The sequence below is a fragment of the Tamandua tetradactyla genome, chromosome 4 (assembly GCF_023851605.1).
Source record: "Tamandua tetradactyla isolate mTamTet1 chromosome 4, mTamTet1.pri, whole genome shotgun sequence".
NCBI lineage: Eukaryota > Metazoa > Chordata > Mammalia > Pilosa > Myrmecophagidae > Tamandua > Tamandua tetradactyla.
Window position 1 is genome coordinate 197,957,156 of NC_135330.1, and position 14,977 is coordinate 197,972,132.

Consider the following 14,977-nt stretch of genomic DNA (forward strand, 5'->3'; position numbering starts at 1 on the left):
CACAAGACCCGCTGCCTGGCCCCCAGCAATACTTGTGGAAGTGGACGATTGTTTAAGATTTTATCATCTGTCTGATCGGTTTTTTTTTCTGAGGTTAAGAACAAATAGTTGCCCTGCTGCCAGCCGGACCAGGGAAGCTTGGCGGACCTTCCCGCCCGGGATCCGAGGGTAGCGCGCACCCACCCCGCCAAATTCAAACCCAGCGACGGGGGACGAGGACCGGGGTCTCAGCTCCTCCGCCACCATCCTCGACAGCCTTGCCACCCTCACCTTTCCTCCTCCAGAACAGCTACTGGGGGAGTGGAGACGATACAGAGGAGCTCCCGGAGCCACGACAGAGATCAAAGGGACGGCGTACCCCATCCTGGAACGGCTGACTGTCTTGGAGAACCAGCTTGGGTGAGATCGCCGAGGGGCGTGGGCTTTCCCGGGCGGGACGGCAAGCGGCTGGAGTCCCTCCCTTCCTCCTTCCCAGGCCAGCTGGCAGAATTGGGCAGGCAGTCCCCTCGGGCCGCGGCGGCTGGCGCCACCACCACGCGAGCCCCCCGGACCAACTGAGAGAGTTGGGTAGGAAATCCCCAGACCGCGGAGAACAGTGACCGGGCGGGGTCCCTTCCAAACACGTGACTCCCCGGTCCGGCTGGGAATGGTGCACTCTCCCGGGCTGCAGCGGCTGGCGCCCTCCTGCCACGCTTGGTGCCCTGGGCCGACTAGGAAATTTGGTCAGGCGCTCTCCCATGCTGCGGCGGCCAGCAACCCTCCCCGCGTTCGGACCCCCGGGCCGGCTGGCACTCTTCCAAGCCGCTTCGGCTGGCGAACCTCCCCCACGGTGAGAGTTTTCCAGAGTTAAAGGACCCACACCACCTTTTACTGGTGGAACCCACAGACAAACGAGTGCCACAAGTGCCACCTACTGGGCAGGATAAGAAAAACAGAACCCAGAGATTTCACAGAAAAATCTTTCAACCTGTTGGGTCCAACACCCAGGGAAATCTGACTAAATGCCCAGACGCCAGCAGAAGATAACAGATCACGCTCAGAAAATTGAAAATATGGCCCAGTCAAAGGAACAAACCAATAGTTCAAATGAGATACAGGAGCTGAAACAACTAATGCTGAATATGCGAACAGAAATGGAAAACGTCTTCAAAAACGAAATCGATAAATTGAGGGAGGACATGAAGAAGACATGGGCTGAACAAAAAGAAGAAATAGAAAAACTGAAAAAACAAATCACAGAGCTTATGGAAGTGAAGGATAAAGTAGAAAAGATGGAAAAAACAATGGATACCTACAATGATAGATTTAAAGAGACAGAAGATAGAATTAGTGATTTGGAGGATGGAACATATGAATTCCAAAAAGAAACAGAAACTATCAGGAAAAGAATGGAAAAATTTGAACAGGGTATCAGGGAACTCAAGGACAATATAAACCGCACAAATATACGTGTTGTGGGTGTCCCAGAAGGAGAAGAGAAGGGAAAAGGAGGAGAAAAACTAATGGAAGAAATTATCACTGAAAATTTCCCAACTCTTATGAAAGACCTAAAATTACAGATCCAAGAAGTGCAGCGCACCCCAAAGAGATTAGACCCAAATAGGCGTTCTCCAAGACACTTACTAGTTAGAATGTCAGAGGTCAAAGAGAAAGAGAGGATCTTGAAAGCAGCAAGAGAAAAACAATCCATCACATACAAGGGAAACCCAATATGACTATGTGTAGATTTCTCAGCAGAAACCATGGAAGCTAGAAGACAGTGGGATGATATATTTAAATTACTAAAAGAGAAAAACTGCCAACCAAGACTCCTATATCCAGCAAAATTGTCCTTCAAAAATGAGGGAGAAATTAAAACGTTCTCAGACAAAAAGTCACTGAGAGAATTTGTGACCAAGAGACCAGCTCTGCAAGAAATACTAAAGGGAGCACTAGAGTCAGATACAAAAAGACAGAAGAGAGAGGTATGGGGAAGAGTGTAGAAAGAAGGAAAGTCAGATATGATATATATAATAAAAAAGGCAAAATGTTAGAGGAAAATATTATCCAAACAGTAATAACACTAAATGTTAATGGACTGAATTCCCCAATCAAAAGACATAGATTGGCAGAATGGATTAAAAAGCAGGATCCTTCTATATGCTGTCTACAGGAAACACATCTTAGACCCAAAGATAAACATAGGTTGAAAGTGAAAGGTTGGGAAAAGATATTTCATGCAAATAACAACCAAAAAAGAGCAGGAGTGACTCTACTAATATCCAACAAATTAGACTTCAAATGTAAAACAGTTAAAAGAGACAAAGAAGGACACTGTATACTAATAAAAGGAACGATTAAACAAGAAGATATAACAATCATAAATATTTACACACCGAACCAGAATGCCCCAAAATACGTGAGGAATACACTGTAAACACTGAAAAGGGAAATAGACACATATACCATAATAGTTGGAGACTTCAATTCCCCACTCTCATCAATGGACAGAATATCTAGACAGAGGATCAATAAAGAAATAGAGAATCTGAATATTACTATAAATGAGCTAGACTTAACAGACATTTATAGGACATTACATCCCACAACAGCAGGATACACCTTTTTCTCAAGTGCTCATGGATCATTCTCAAAGATAGACCGTATACTGGGTCACAAAGCAAGTCTTAACAAATTTAAAAAGATTGAAATCATACACAACACTTTCTCGGATCATAAAGGAATGAAGTTGGAAATCAATAATAGGCGGAGTGCCAGAAAATTCATAAATACGTGGAGGCCCAACAACACACTCTTAAACAACAAGTGGGTCAAAGAAGAAATTGCAAGAGAAATTAGTAAATACTCGAGGTGAATGAAAATGAAAACACAACATATCAAAACTTATGGGACGCAGCAAAGGCAGTGCTAAGAGGGAAATTTATTGCCCTAAATGCCTTTATCAGAAAAGAAGAAAAGGCAAAAATGCAGGAATTAACTGTCCACTTGGAAGAACTGGAGAAAGAACAGCAAACTAATCCCAAAGCAAGCAAAAGGAAAGAAATAACAAAGATTAGCGCAGAAATAAATGAAACTGAAAACATGAAAACAATAGAGAAAATCAATAAGACCAGAAGTTGGTTCTATGAGAAAACCAACAAGATTGATGGGCCCTTAGCAAGATTGACAAAAAGAAGAAGAGAGAGGATGCAAATAAATAAGATCAGAAATGGAAGAGGAGACATAACTACTGACCTCACAGAAATAAAGGAGGTAATAACAGGATACTATGAACAACTTTACGCTAATAAATACAACAATTTAGATGAAATGGATGGGTTCCTAGAAAGACATGAACAACCAACTTTGACTCAAGACGAAATAGATGACCTCAACAAACCAATCACAAGTAAAGAAACTGAATTAGTCATTCAAAAGCTTCCTAAAAAGAAAAGTCCAGGACCAGACGGCTTCACATGTGAATTCTACCAAACATTCCAGAAAGAATTAGTACCAACTCTCCTCAAACTCTTCAAAAAAATCGAAGTGGAGGGAAAACTACCTAATTCATTCTATGAAACCAACATCACCCTCATACCAAAACCAGGCAAAGATATTACAAAAAAAGAAAACTACAGACCAATCTCTCTAATGAATATAGATGCAAAAATCCTCAATAAAATTTTAGCAAATCGAATCCAGCAACACATTAAAAGAATTATACATCATGACCAAGTAGGATTCATCCCAGGTATGCAAGGATGGCTCAACATAAGAAAATCAATTAATGTAATACACCATATCAACAAATCAAAGCAGAAAAATCACATGATCATCTCAATTGATGCAGAGAAGGCATTTGACAAGATTCAACATCCTTTCCTGTTGAAAACACTTCAAAAGATAGGAATACAAGGGAACTTCCTTAAAATGATAGAGGGAATATATGAAAAACTCACAGCTAATATCATCCTCAATAGGGAAAAATTGAAAACTTTCCCCCTAAGATCAGGAACAAGACAAGGATGTCCACTATCACCACTATTATTCAACATTGTGTTGGGAGGTTCTAGCCAAAGCAATTAGACAAGAAAAGAAATACAAGGCATCAAAATTGGAAAGGAAGAAGTAAAACTATCACCGTTTGCAGATGAAATGATACTATATGTCGAAAACCTGGAAAAATCCACAAGAAAACTACTAGAGCTAATAAATGAGTACAGCAAAGTAGCAGGTTACAAGATCAACATTCAAAAATCTGTAGCATTTCTATACACTAGTAATGAACAAGCTGAGGGGGAAATCAAGAAACAAATCCCATTTACAATCGCAACTAAAAGAATAAAATACCTAGGAATAAATTTAACTAAAGAGACAAAAAACCTATATAAAGAAAACTACAAAAAACTGCTAAAAGAAATCACAGAAGACCTAAATAGATGGAAGGGCATACCGTGTTCATGGATTGGAAGACTAAATATAAATAAGATGTCAATCCTACCTAAATTGATCTACAGATTCAATGCAATACCAATCAAAATCCCAACAACTTATTTTTCAGAAATAGAAAAACCAATAAGCAAATTTATCTGGAAGGGCAGGATGCCCCGAATTGCTAAAAACATCTTGAGGAAAAAAAACGAAGCTGGAGGTCTCGCGCTGCCTGACTTTAAGGCATATTATGAAGCCACAGTGGTCAAAACAGCATGGTGTTGGCATAAAGATAGATATATCGACCAATGGAATCGAATAGAGTGCTCAGATATAGACCCTCTCATCTATGGACATTTGATCTTTGATAAGGCAGTCAAGCCAACTCACCTGGGACAGAACAGTCTCTTCAATAAATGGTGCCTAGAGAACTGGATATCCATATGCAAAAGAATGAAAGAAGACCCGTATCTCACACCCTATACAAAAGTTAACTCAAAATGGATCAAAGATCTAAACATTAGGTCTAAGACCATAAAACAGTTAGAGGAAAATGTTGGGAGATATCTTATGAAACTTACAATTGGAGGCAGTTTTATGGACCTTAAACCTAAAGCAAGAGCACTGAAGAAGGAAATAAATAAATGGGAGCTCCTCAAAATTAAATACTTTTGTGCATCAAAGAACTTCATCAAGAAAGTAGAAAGACAGCCTACACAATGGGAGATAATATTTGGAAATGACATATCAGATAAAGGTCTAGTATCCAGAATTTATAAAGAGATTGTTCAACTCAACAACAAAAGGACAACCAACCCAATTACAAAATGGGAAAAAGACTTCAACAGACACCTACCAGAAGAGGAAATATGGATGGCCAAGAGCCACATGAAGAGATGCTCAATGTCCCTGGCCATTAGAGAAATGCAAATTTCCCAATTACAAAATGGGAAAAAGACTTGAACAGACACCTACCAGAAGAGGAAATACGGATGGCCAAGAGGCACATGAAGAGATGCTCAATGTCCCTGGCTATTAGAGAAATGCAAATCAAAACCACAATGAGATATCATCTCACACCCACCAGAATGGCCATTATCAACAAAACAGAAAATGACAAGTGCTGGAGAGGATGTGGAGAAAGAGGCACACTTATCCACTGTTGGTGGGAATGTCAAATGGTGCAACCACTGTGGAAGGCAGTTTGGTGGTTCCTCAAAAAGCTGAATATAGAATTGCCATACGACCCAGCAATACCATTGCTAGGTATCTACTCAAAGGACTTAAGGGCAAAGACATAAACGGACATTTGCACACCAATGTTTATAGCAGCATTATTTACAATTGCAAAGAGATGGAAACAGCCAAAATGTCCATCAACAGAAGAGTGGCTAAACAAACTGTGGTATATACATACGATGGAATATTATGCAGCTTTAAGACAAGATAAACTTATGAAGCATGTAATAACATGGATGGACCTAGAGAACATTATGCTGAGTGAATCCAGCCAAAAACTAAAGGACAAATACTGTATGGTCCCACTGATGTGAACCGTCATTCGAGAATAAACTTGGAATATGTCATTGGTAACAGAGTCCAGCAGGAGGTAGAAACAGGGTAAGATAATGGGTAATTGGAGCTGAAGGGATACAGACTGTGCAACAGGACTAGATACAAAAACTCAAAAATGGACAGCACAATAATACCTAAGTGTAAAGTAATCATGTTAAAACACTGAATGAAGCTGCATCTGAGCTCTAGGTTTTTTTTATTATTATTATTACTTTTATTTCTTTTCTCTATATTAACATTCTATATCTTTTTCTGTTGTGTTGCTAGTTCCTCTAAACCGATGCAAATGTACTAAACGATGATCATGCATCTATGTGATGATGTTAAGAATTACTGATTGCATATGTAGAATGGTATGATTTCTAAATGTTGGGTTAATTTCTTTTTTTTCCATTAATTAATAAAAAAAAATTTAAAAAAAAGAACAAATAGTTGGTGAGGACTTAGAAATGCAAGTGGCGGTCTCTAGTAGCTGGATGTGTTTGCGAAGAAAGTGACCCTGTGCTCTCTCACCAGGCCATGGAAACACTGGACACAGAGCACCTGGGGTCGCAGCGGCCACCGACATGAGCCCCATGACACCGCGATGCCCAGGACAGCTCTGGGCACAGCAGCCGTGGACGGTGCTGGTTCCTGGCTGAGTGGCTCCTCCAAAGAGCCTGGTGGGAAGTGGAGAGCTGGGCAGTGGGATCTGCGGGGACACGACTCCAAGTCCTTCCATTTCTCAGTCATGTGGGCAGAGCCAGACGAGCTCATTTTCAAAATGTGGAGATGGCACCTAGTTAAATTGCTAAGTGCCTGAAGAGGTCACCCTCTTTGAGCCTCAGTTTTTCCAGCTGTGAAATGAAGGCGATCACCAGGCAAATCCAGCACGGTCTGCCCATGGAGCTGAGTGAGGTTATATGTGAAGAGGCTTTAAATGGCTAGATATTATCTTTATCATATTATCATTAAGTTATTTTAACATTAACTCAAAGTGTATAATGTTCAAGAGTCATTTTTGTTAGAAAAGACAACTTAAATTTTTAACTTTATAATCTTAGGAATTGGCTACTGGTGATGGACTGAGGATGAATTTTGAATATATTGTATCATTGACTTCATTTTGAATGAAAGGTAAAAGGAATACCCTGAACTACTGAAATTGCTTTAAAATCTCTTCTTTTTTCCAGTCAGCATACTCTGTAAGATTGGCTTCTCTATGTTGAGTGTTATAAAAATAAAATAGAAACATTTTAGATATAGATTATCCCAACCTAAATTAGACAACAAACAAGAAACTCACTGTCACATTAAAAATTTTACATAGTGACTGACAGTGTTTGTGCACATGGCATGTGATGGGAACTCACGATCTCATGTGCAGCCTTTTGTGGAGTTACAGAAACTGAACAGTAAAAAGCCTTTGTGGTTCCAGTGCTTGGCATGCACACGTTCCACAAAAATGTAAAGTTTTGTAATTCTTCTTTCCTGTTATATTTGTTTTGATTATATCTTTATATTGCGATGCAGTTTTATGTCTGTTGACTCTAATACTAAAATATTTGGGCTTGTATTTTATATAATTTTAGTTTTCATTTCCTATCTCTATTGAATTTTACCAAAGTTTCTTGATCCAAGCCAGACTGGAAATTAAAAATAAAACAAAGAAACTGGTCTTCACAGTCTGTGAATCTCCATTATAGATTGAGCCAGGGCCAGCCAACCCTTTGGTAACGGGCCAGGGGTTCAATGTCCTGTAAAGGGCCACCTGGCCATGGCAGCAAACACCACAGCAGCGAGCGAGGGGCCTGGGTGCATGCCAAGGAAACCGTTGACAAAAAACAAGGGCGAGCATTCGGCCCCTGGGCTGTAGCTAGCCGAATCCTGCCCGGCGGCTGGAGCTGAAGAGCTGCTGTGTGAAAGGGGAAGCAGAGATCCTGTGCTTGTTACCTGGAAGCCTTCTCCGACAATCAGGATGGAACTGCAGGGTAGGAGCTCCTCACAAGCCACCTCCCAGCACACCTGAGTGAGCTGTGAGGGAGGCTCCGGGGGGGAAATCCCGTCCTGGGGGCAGGGTGGGGGTGGAAAAGACGATCAAAGACCCCCTAATATTCAATTATATTCAATTAAAAACAGCAACACTCTCCAGCCCAGTGCAGGCCTAAATACAGTGTCGTTTTTCTCATTTGGGCCGCCAGGCGGTGGCTTATTTGCTGAGGGGTGCGGGGGTGTGAAAGGAAGTAGGAGGGGTGGGGGTCCAGACCCTGGCCCCTCCAAAACCAGGCCAGAAGGGGCGGCTGCTGAAGGGGATGGGTCTGCGTTACTTTTCACCTTTGCTTGACTTCCAGAGCCTTCTGAGGATGCTTGCTGGCTCCTGGACTCTTTTGATGTGTCCCTGCCTCTCTGGGCAAAGCTGAGGCTCCCTGGGTCTCCCCTCGCCAACGAGTAGCCTGGTCGCAATCACCAGTCCCCGACTCCTACTTTTACTTTCATTAACCATCATTTGGGGATTTTGATGTCATCACAAGGTAAGTGTGAACTATACAGGTGACAATGGTGAGATGCTTTTCTGACAATGAGCAGCTTTGTGAGTGCGTTGTTTGAACTCGGATAGATGAGGCTCCTATGTTTGCCTTTTTCTAAAGATGAAAGTATTCTTAACTGAAATTGTATATTATTCAGAGACAGAAGACAACCAGACATTCCAGAAAGAAGGGCTTCTGTGTGTTTTTTCAAAACTTTTAAATGGGATTTGGCCTCATCTTTACACTGGAAGGAAACATGAGCCCTTGTGAATCCATGGCTTCAAAAGCTAATCCACAGTTGCGTGGAGATGTAGAGCTGTGCCTTCCTGCCTCTGCAGACACTGGACATAAGTGGCCTCATGTCTCCACTGAGGCACTCACCGGGGCCGAGGGGGTTCTGCGGGGATGGGGGGTGAGGTGGGGGGGCGGCAGGCACACGGGCATCTCAGGCTGGGTCTTGGTAAATCCTGCGGCCCAGAGACGCCACAATCCCACACTCATCCCCACCTGCTGGCTGCCAGGGACCAGCGACTTAAGGCCCCTCCTCCTCAGGTGGGGTCTAGTGGAAGGGCCGGTGTAGCTCCCTCCTCCCAGGGAGGAGTGCAGAGCTGTGCGTGCCTGGTCTTGGAGATGCCTGGGTCATGGCACTCCATGTACCCCCACCCCCAATACTCACAATCAAACAAAATCAAATGAGAGCAAAATGTGACCCAGAGAAAATGGTAAGAGACCCACAATGGACTTAAGTGAGAGAGCAAAACCCATCCCTCTTCTAGGAATGACAGGAGAACTCCTGGACTGCAGGTATTGCTGAGAAAACCTGACCCTCTTTGGTCTGCAGGCCACGGTGGGAGGCCAGTGGGGCCCTGCGACGTCCGCTCTCTCTGCCCTTCCATGCCTGCGTCTGTGGGAGCCGTGCCCGGCACAGCAGGCACAGCCTTGGTGTCTGCTCAGCACATGGTGCCACGTGAGCCCACGTAGCCCCTCGTTGAGCCGGGTGCTCAGGTGGGTCCTGTGGAGGGGCCTCTAAGGTTGCAGGTGAGGACCCCATTCCATCTGCCACCTCACTTCACGTGGGGACACACCTAGTGTGAAAGCTGCTGCATCGTTTTTCATCCACATGAACTAATTCCAAAGTCAGCTGAAAGTTCACATGGTGCCTGGTTTTTGGATTTCACTCTAGTTCTGATCCTTTGGGCTATTCTTAGTCTCCGTTTGTGGATTAAGTGATTTTTTTGTATTTATTTGCATTCAGATGAAGGCCCAGCCGGCGGCTTGTGCCAGGGCAGATCTTTGGCAAGTGTCCACAGGCCTGCGACTTCCAGCCTCGTTGCTGGGTCACGGCCAGTGGGCCTGGGGGTGGAGGCCACCCACCAGGGACTGTTCATTTGGAATTCAGGCCTCGACTCCCGGGTTCTCCATGTGAGAGGGAACTGTTTCATTCAAGGGCATGCATTTGTGGGCCTGCAGTGTGTACGGCTGCTGGGGTGTCTGCCCCACGGCCAAAATAAGTTGCAGCTGAGGGACGCAGCAGTCCCAAGCCCAGATCACAGAGCTGTTTCGTGAAGGCAGTGCCCAAAATGCCTAACACGTGCATTCGAGGCGCCCCCCCACCCCAGGTGGGCTTGGAAAAGCTGGCGAGGGGTCAAACATCCAACCACTTGACTTCACTGACGCAAACAATGCCACGACTTTCCGGCATTTTCTTTTGTGATAAAGCACAGTGCAGTGCACTGCTGAGTCCAATGGGCCAGCGACTGGGGAGTATCACTTGAGGCGATAGGCGTGGCCACACTTGGCTTTAGCAGGAATCATGTGTTAGAATCAAAACACCATCTGATCCGGATATTTCTCAAGGGGTCTACTCAGTAAGACAGCTGTTGGGAGGGTTATTCCCACATTTTTAATTTCTCCGGCCCAGACAAAATGTCCATATTTCTCTGGATATTGTTTTTCAGTCTTCTACCTCCTTAACGTAAATCTTTGGTTACCAGCTCAAACCCCAAACTGTTTTTAAGGTGAGGTCAACTGAAATTCATTTGATTTCCTGAATGCTATTTTGGGGCTGACATTCAGGTTAAAGTTATTTTTAAAGATTAGTTACCCTGGAGCGACCTCAGACCTGTTGGATTTAATGATTTCTGTGTCCACCAGAATAAAGAACACTTTGTTTGGATTCCAGCATGTTTTCTTTGCTTCTTCAAACTAGATAGAGGCTTGATTTGTAATGTATTGGAGATGTTAAATGAAAAACGTAGCTAGTAATCTTAATTCTGAATTTCCTGAAGGGATGGGTCCCATGAGTCAGGGTGGCAGTGTAGCAGAGTGGCTAGAGGCCTCGGTTTTGGAGTTAGTTACACCTTGCAGCTAAAACCCCATCTGGCCACCAGCAGAGAGAGCATGGGCAAATTATTTAACCTATCTCGTGTTTCACCTTTCTTATCTAGGAGACAGAGAGAGTCCTTACATCAGTGGATTGGATACGGTCATGTATGGGAGCTCCTGGAAAACAGTAAGCGCTCAATAAAGTAGATCTTTATTTCAAAACGGAATGTCCCATTTTATTCATGCAGAGAGAAAAGCGTGTGCTAAGTCCAGTAGTGGAGGGAGCACGGTGGCTTTTAAAACAGAAGGCAGCTTCCTGTGACTCAAGAAAAGTATAAGGAGGAAAAAGAGAGGCAGGCTGGTATCTTGCTGCTGGGCTGCCCCCTGAGCCCTTGTACAATTATGAAATGAGCCTGCCTGAGAAGGAAAGCACACCTGAAAAGGACTTGAAATAATGGAGGAGTGGACACTTGACATGTGCCCGTGGCTCCTTCCTGGGGTATTGATCCTAACATGAGGCTGACATTTCCAACTAAACAAATCTCTGAAGGATTACCATAAAGAATTAAGGTATTGTATATCCTTGAGTGACTCCTACAGTAAAAATGAAAGCAAAATGAAACAGTGCAACCAACCAACCTCAGCCTGGTTTATTACGGACTGACTTACAATGGTTACAGAGCAATGGGCTACCTGGGTAGGGGCTGCACAGTTCAGATTTTTGCTCAGGCTCACGTTGGCTTCAATCAGGGAATGTGGGCTCCTTGTTGGTGTGGAAACTTACCTTTTTCCTTTGGAAATTCACATCAAGTTTCATTGAGGCACACTTATTTAATGTGTTGAGTCGTCTAAAAGGAAAGAAAAATGTGATGATTACTAGGGATTAATCCCCATCAAACTTCTTTTGGGGTTGGTACTCCTGAGTAACCTAAAGGTGGCTGATACACCTCCTTTATTGCTGGTAAAGTCAAAAGTACAGAAACAAAAATCGTGTCCCAATGACACACACAGGTGTGCTGTAAAAGAGCTCCCATTTGTTCTCCAGCCTCCAGACTTGAGAGAACTCTCCCAGCAGGTTGGCCAATCCCTTGTTCCTTCTCTTTCCAAACCCAGACCCTTCATGCATCTCTCTCTCCTGTTCCTGGGCCCATGGCCCACCACTTCAGCCATCCTTTCACCAGCAAGTCGTTTGTACTTTGGCCTTCCATCCTTCAATCTCCACATCTGGATCAACCCAACCACCTGTTTTCAAGATCTTCTCTTGCTTGCTTGACTATAATTGGATTGTAGGATATAACTGCAAAAACCTCACATTTCTGGGATGAATGATACATTTTTGACATTCACCCTTAGTTGGACTCCGAGCAATCCTTTCATTTTTTTCTCAGATTGGCTCCCAATCTCAGAGTCTCAAAAACATCCCAGTCCCTCAATAGGTGATGCAGGGACTTTCATCAAGGAGAAGCTATTGGCCTTCAGACCTAAATTATTTTGCTATGTTGTTCCTTTTTCATAGATTGTATCTGTATGTTCACTTATCCTAACATTGCTCGTTTCACAAAAAACAATGATCCCACTCACTTTCAAAGTTAACCCTTTAACCTCGCTTTTGATTCCAACACCCACCACTTAATCTGGGATTTGTTTTTTAATTAGAGAAGTCATGGGTCCACAGAACAATGATGCATAAAACACAGGATTCCTATGTACCACTCCCTGGGATTTTGACACCTCATTTATGCCTCTCAAATTCAACAAACTCTCAAATGCTTTCTTCTCTTTAGTCCCTTCCTGTCCTTAATTAACTACACAACCGTAACTACCTAAATGACCATAATCAAGTAAGCTCTCAATCTTCCTTCAGCCCTATCTTCCCTTAATGTAACTATCCTAACTACCCCAACATTCTCTGGCCTTTTATTACCCAGCTGGCTGAGAACATTCTTAATTTTCCTTCTCTTCAACCCTTTGCATTCTGATTTCATGAAATTCCCTTTGCAAATGTCCTTAGTTTATTTTATATTATTAACTTTACTTTTTCCCATCATCATATGATACTACTCCTTTTCCCCCATTTCTCAATCTTCGGAGGCAACTCTTAATTTTTTTTCTGGTATTTACATTTAATAACATGTTCATGCTGTTACTTCTTAACCTTTCAGCTTTGTCGTTATCTAGTGGCTTCTTTCTATGGAAGACGAAGATTTCTTTTACTGCCCACTCCCATCCTCCACTGCATGCGCGCACGCACACACACACACACACACACACACACACACACACACACACACACTGCATCCTCCAAATATAGCCAAATCATAATTTTTGGTAAATCAATATTGTTTCTTTATTATGATCACGTAAATGCTATTCACACACATCATATTTTTACTTCATTCTCAACTTTTCCTTATTCTTAGATTAATCATCTTATTTATTTGTTTAGTTTTCTATATACTTATCACTAAATACCAAATTTAAACCCAATACTCCCTCAATTATTTAAATCTCTAAATTATTTAAATCTAAATTATTTAGAGCAAATTCTACATTTGCTCAAATGTATTAGATGGTCTATCAGTTTAATATACCTTGGAGTCATCTCTCTCAGACCCCTCTGAACAATTCCAGTCAGGACTCGCTGCCCTTGTTTTGTTTTTAAATTAGGAGCTGATGAGCTTTCTCAGCGCCACCATTCTCTGAATCTTCCTCCAGTATCCCAGAGGGGAGTTCCAGAAGAGGGCTGTGCACTCAACATTTAGGACGTGGGCAGACTGTAACTTAAGCCCCGCTTTCAGTAGGACAACCCCCTTCAACCACGCCTCTAGTCCCCCATCTCGGGAATGTCCGCTACAGCTCTCCAGAGAAGGACCTCCACCTCCTGCAGACAGCAGGGCACCAAGTCTCCTGCGTGGAGACAGAGGGAGCAGATCTAGTGCTGGCCGACTTCTAAAACTTTCACACAAACCCCCTTCTGTGAACCCACCTTCACCCCCATTCCTACTTCTTGATTTTTTTAAAGGGCTCTTGTAGTGCACATTGAATTAAGTTTGTGTCAGCCTTACTGACCATTTAGATTTTATCTTTCTGGTTTTCTGTAGTTGTGATCTCTCTCCCTACAGACATTATCTCTCTGTAAGAGAGCAGCAATTAAGGAACAAGGATATACAGGGTTCAATATCCCATCTTTTTAAAAAACTGTGTCTATCTTACATATAATAAAATGCATGGATGTTAAGGTATCAATTCAATGAGTTTCCACAATGTAACCATCCTCAAACAAGAAAAAGACATCTTGTTCCTTTACCATCAATTCTCACCCACCGCAGGGTCCCCCCCAAACACCCAGAGGCATCCTCTTTCTGACATCTATCATCCCTAAATTACTTGTACCTATTTTTGGTCTTAATCTAAAGGGATTCATAAAGCATCACATTTTGCATGTGTCTCACTTCCTTTGCTCAAAGTAGTGTTTTGAGTTTGTGCCACATTGTGGATATAACAGCAGTCATTTCTTTCCATTGCTGAATAGTATTTTACCATGTGACTGTATCACAATCACTTTGCCTATTCTGTTGCTGACGGACATTTCACCTGTTTCCGATTTTGGCCAATGGTTTTTTTTTTTTTTTTGGGTGCATGGTCTGAAATCGAACCCAGGTCTTCCACATGGAAAGCAGGCATTCTAATCACTGAACCACCTGTGCACCCTGGCCAATGGTTTCTTAACCACCAAATCCCATCACTTCTTTTTAGCAGAGATTCATCTGTAGCAACGGGCACAAGTTATCAACCACCATTCCATAACTTTTCTCTTCCCTGGCATTCAAGTTTATGAATCCTCTCGTCTTTCTGAACACTATTTCCTTCACCACCACTTCACAGTTCTTGCCCCTAAATTATTGGTATTTTTTAGAATTCAGACCATAATACTTCCTCTTTTTATTATGCAGGGCATACTGAACTATCTCATCTCAGTGTGAAGCAGATTGCCCTCTGATGACTGCCAAACAGCTCACCCCCTTACCTCTCACTAGTCTCCCCCATTTGTTGGTCTGGCTGGCCCCTCAAACTCAGTGACCCAAACTGAGCTCTTGGTATTTCTACTCAAAACCTGCCCCTCTGTTTAATTTCTTGTCTCAGTCGAGATCATCACCAAC

At 42.9% G+C, this 14,977-nt stretch overlaps 1 protein-coding gene across 1 annotated transcript in view; it reads right to left on the minus strand.

The window, feature by feature from the left end:
- STARD13 (StAR related lipid transfer domain containing 13) overlaps positions 1-14,977 on the minus strand; it is a 77,829-nt gene that overhangs the window by 27,715 nt on the left and 35,137 nt on the right. The window contains exon 4 of the mRNA XM_077159010.1: positions 11,602-11,665. Coding sequence (XP_077015125.1) covers positions 11,602-11,665 — 64 coding nt within the window. The remainder of the gene's footprint in view (positions 1-11,601; positions 11,666-14,977) is intronic.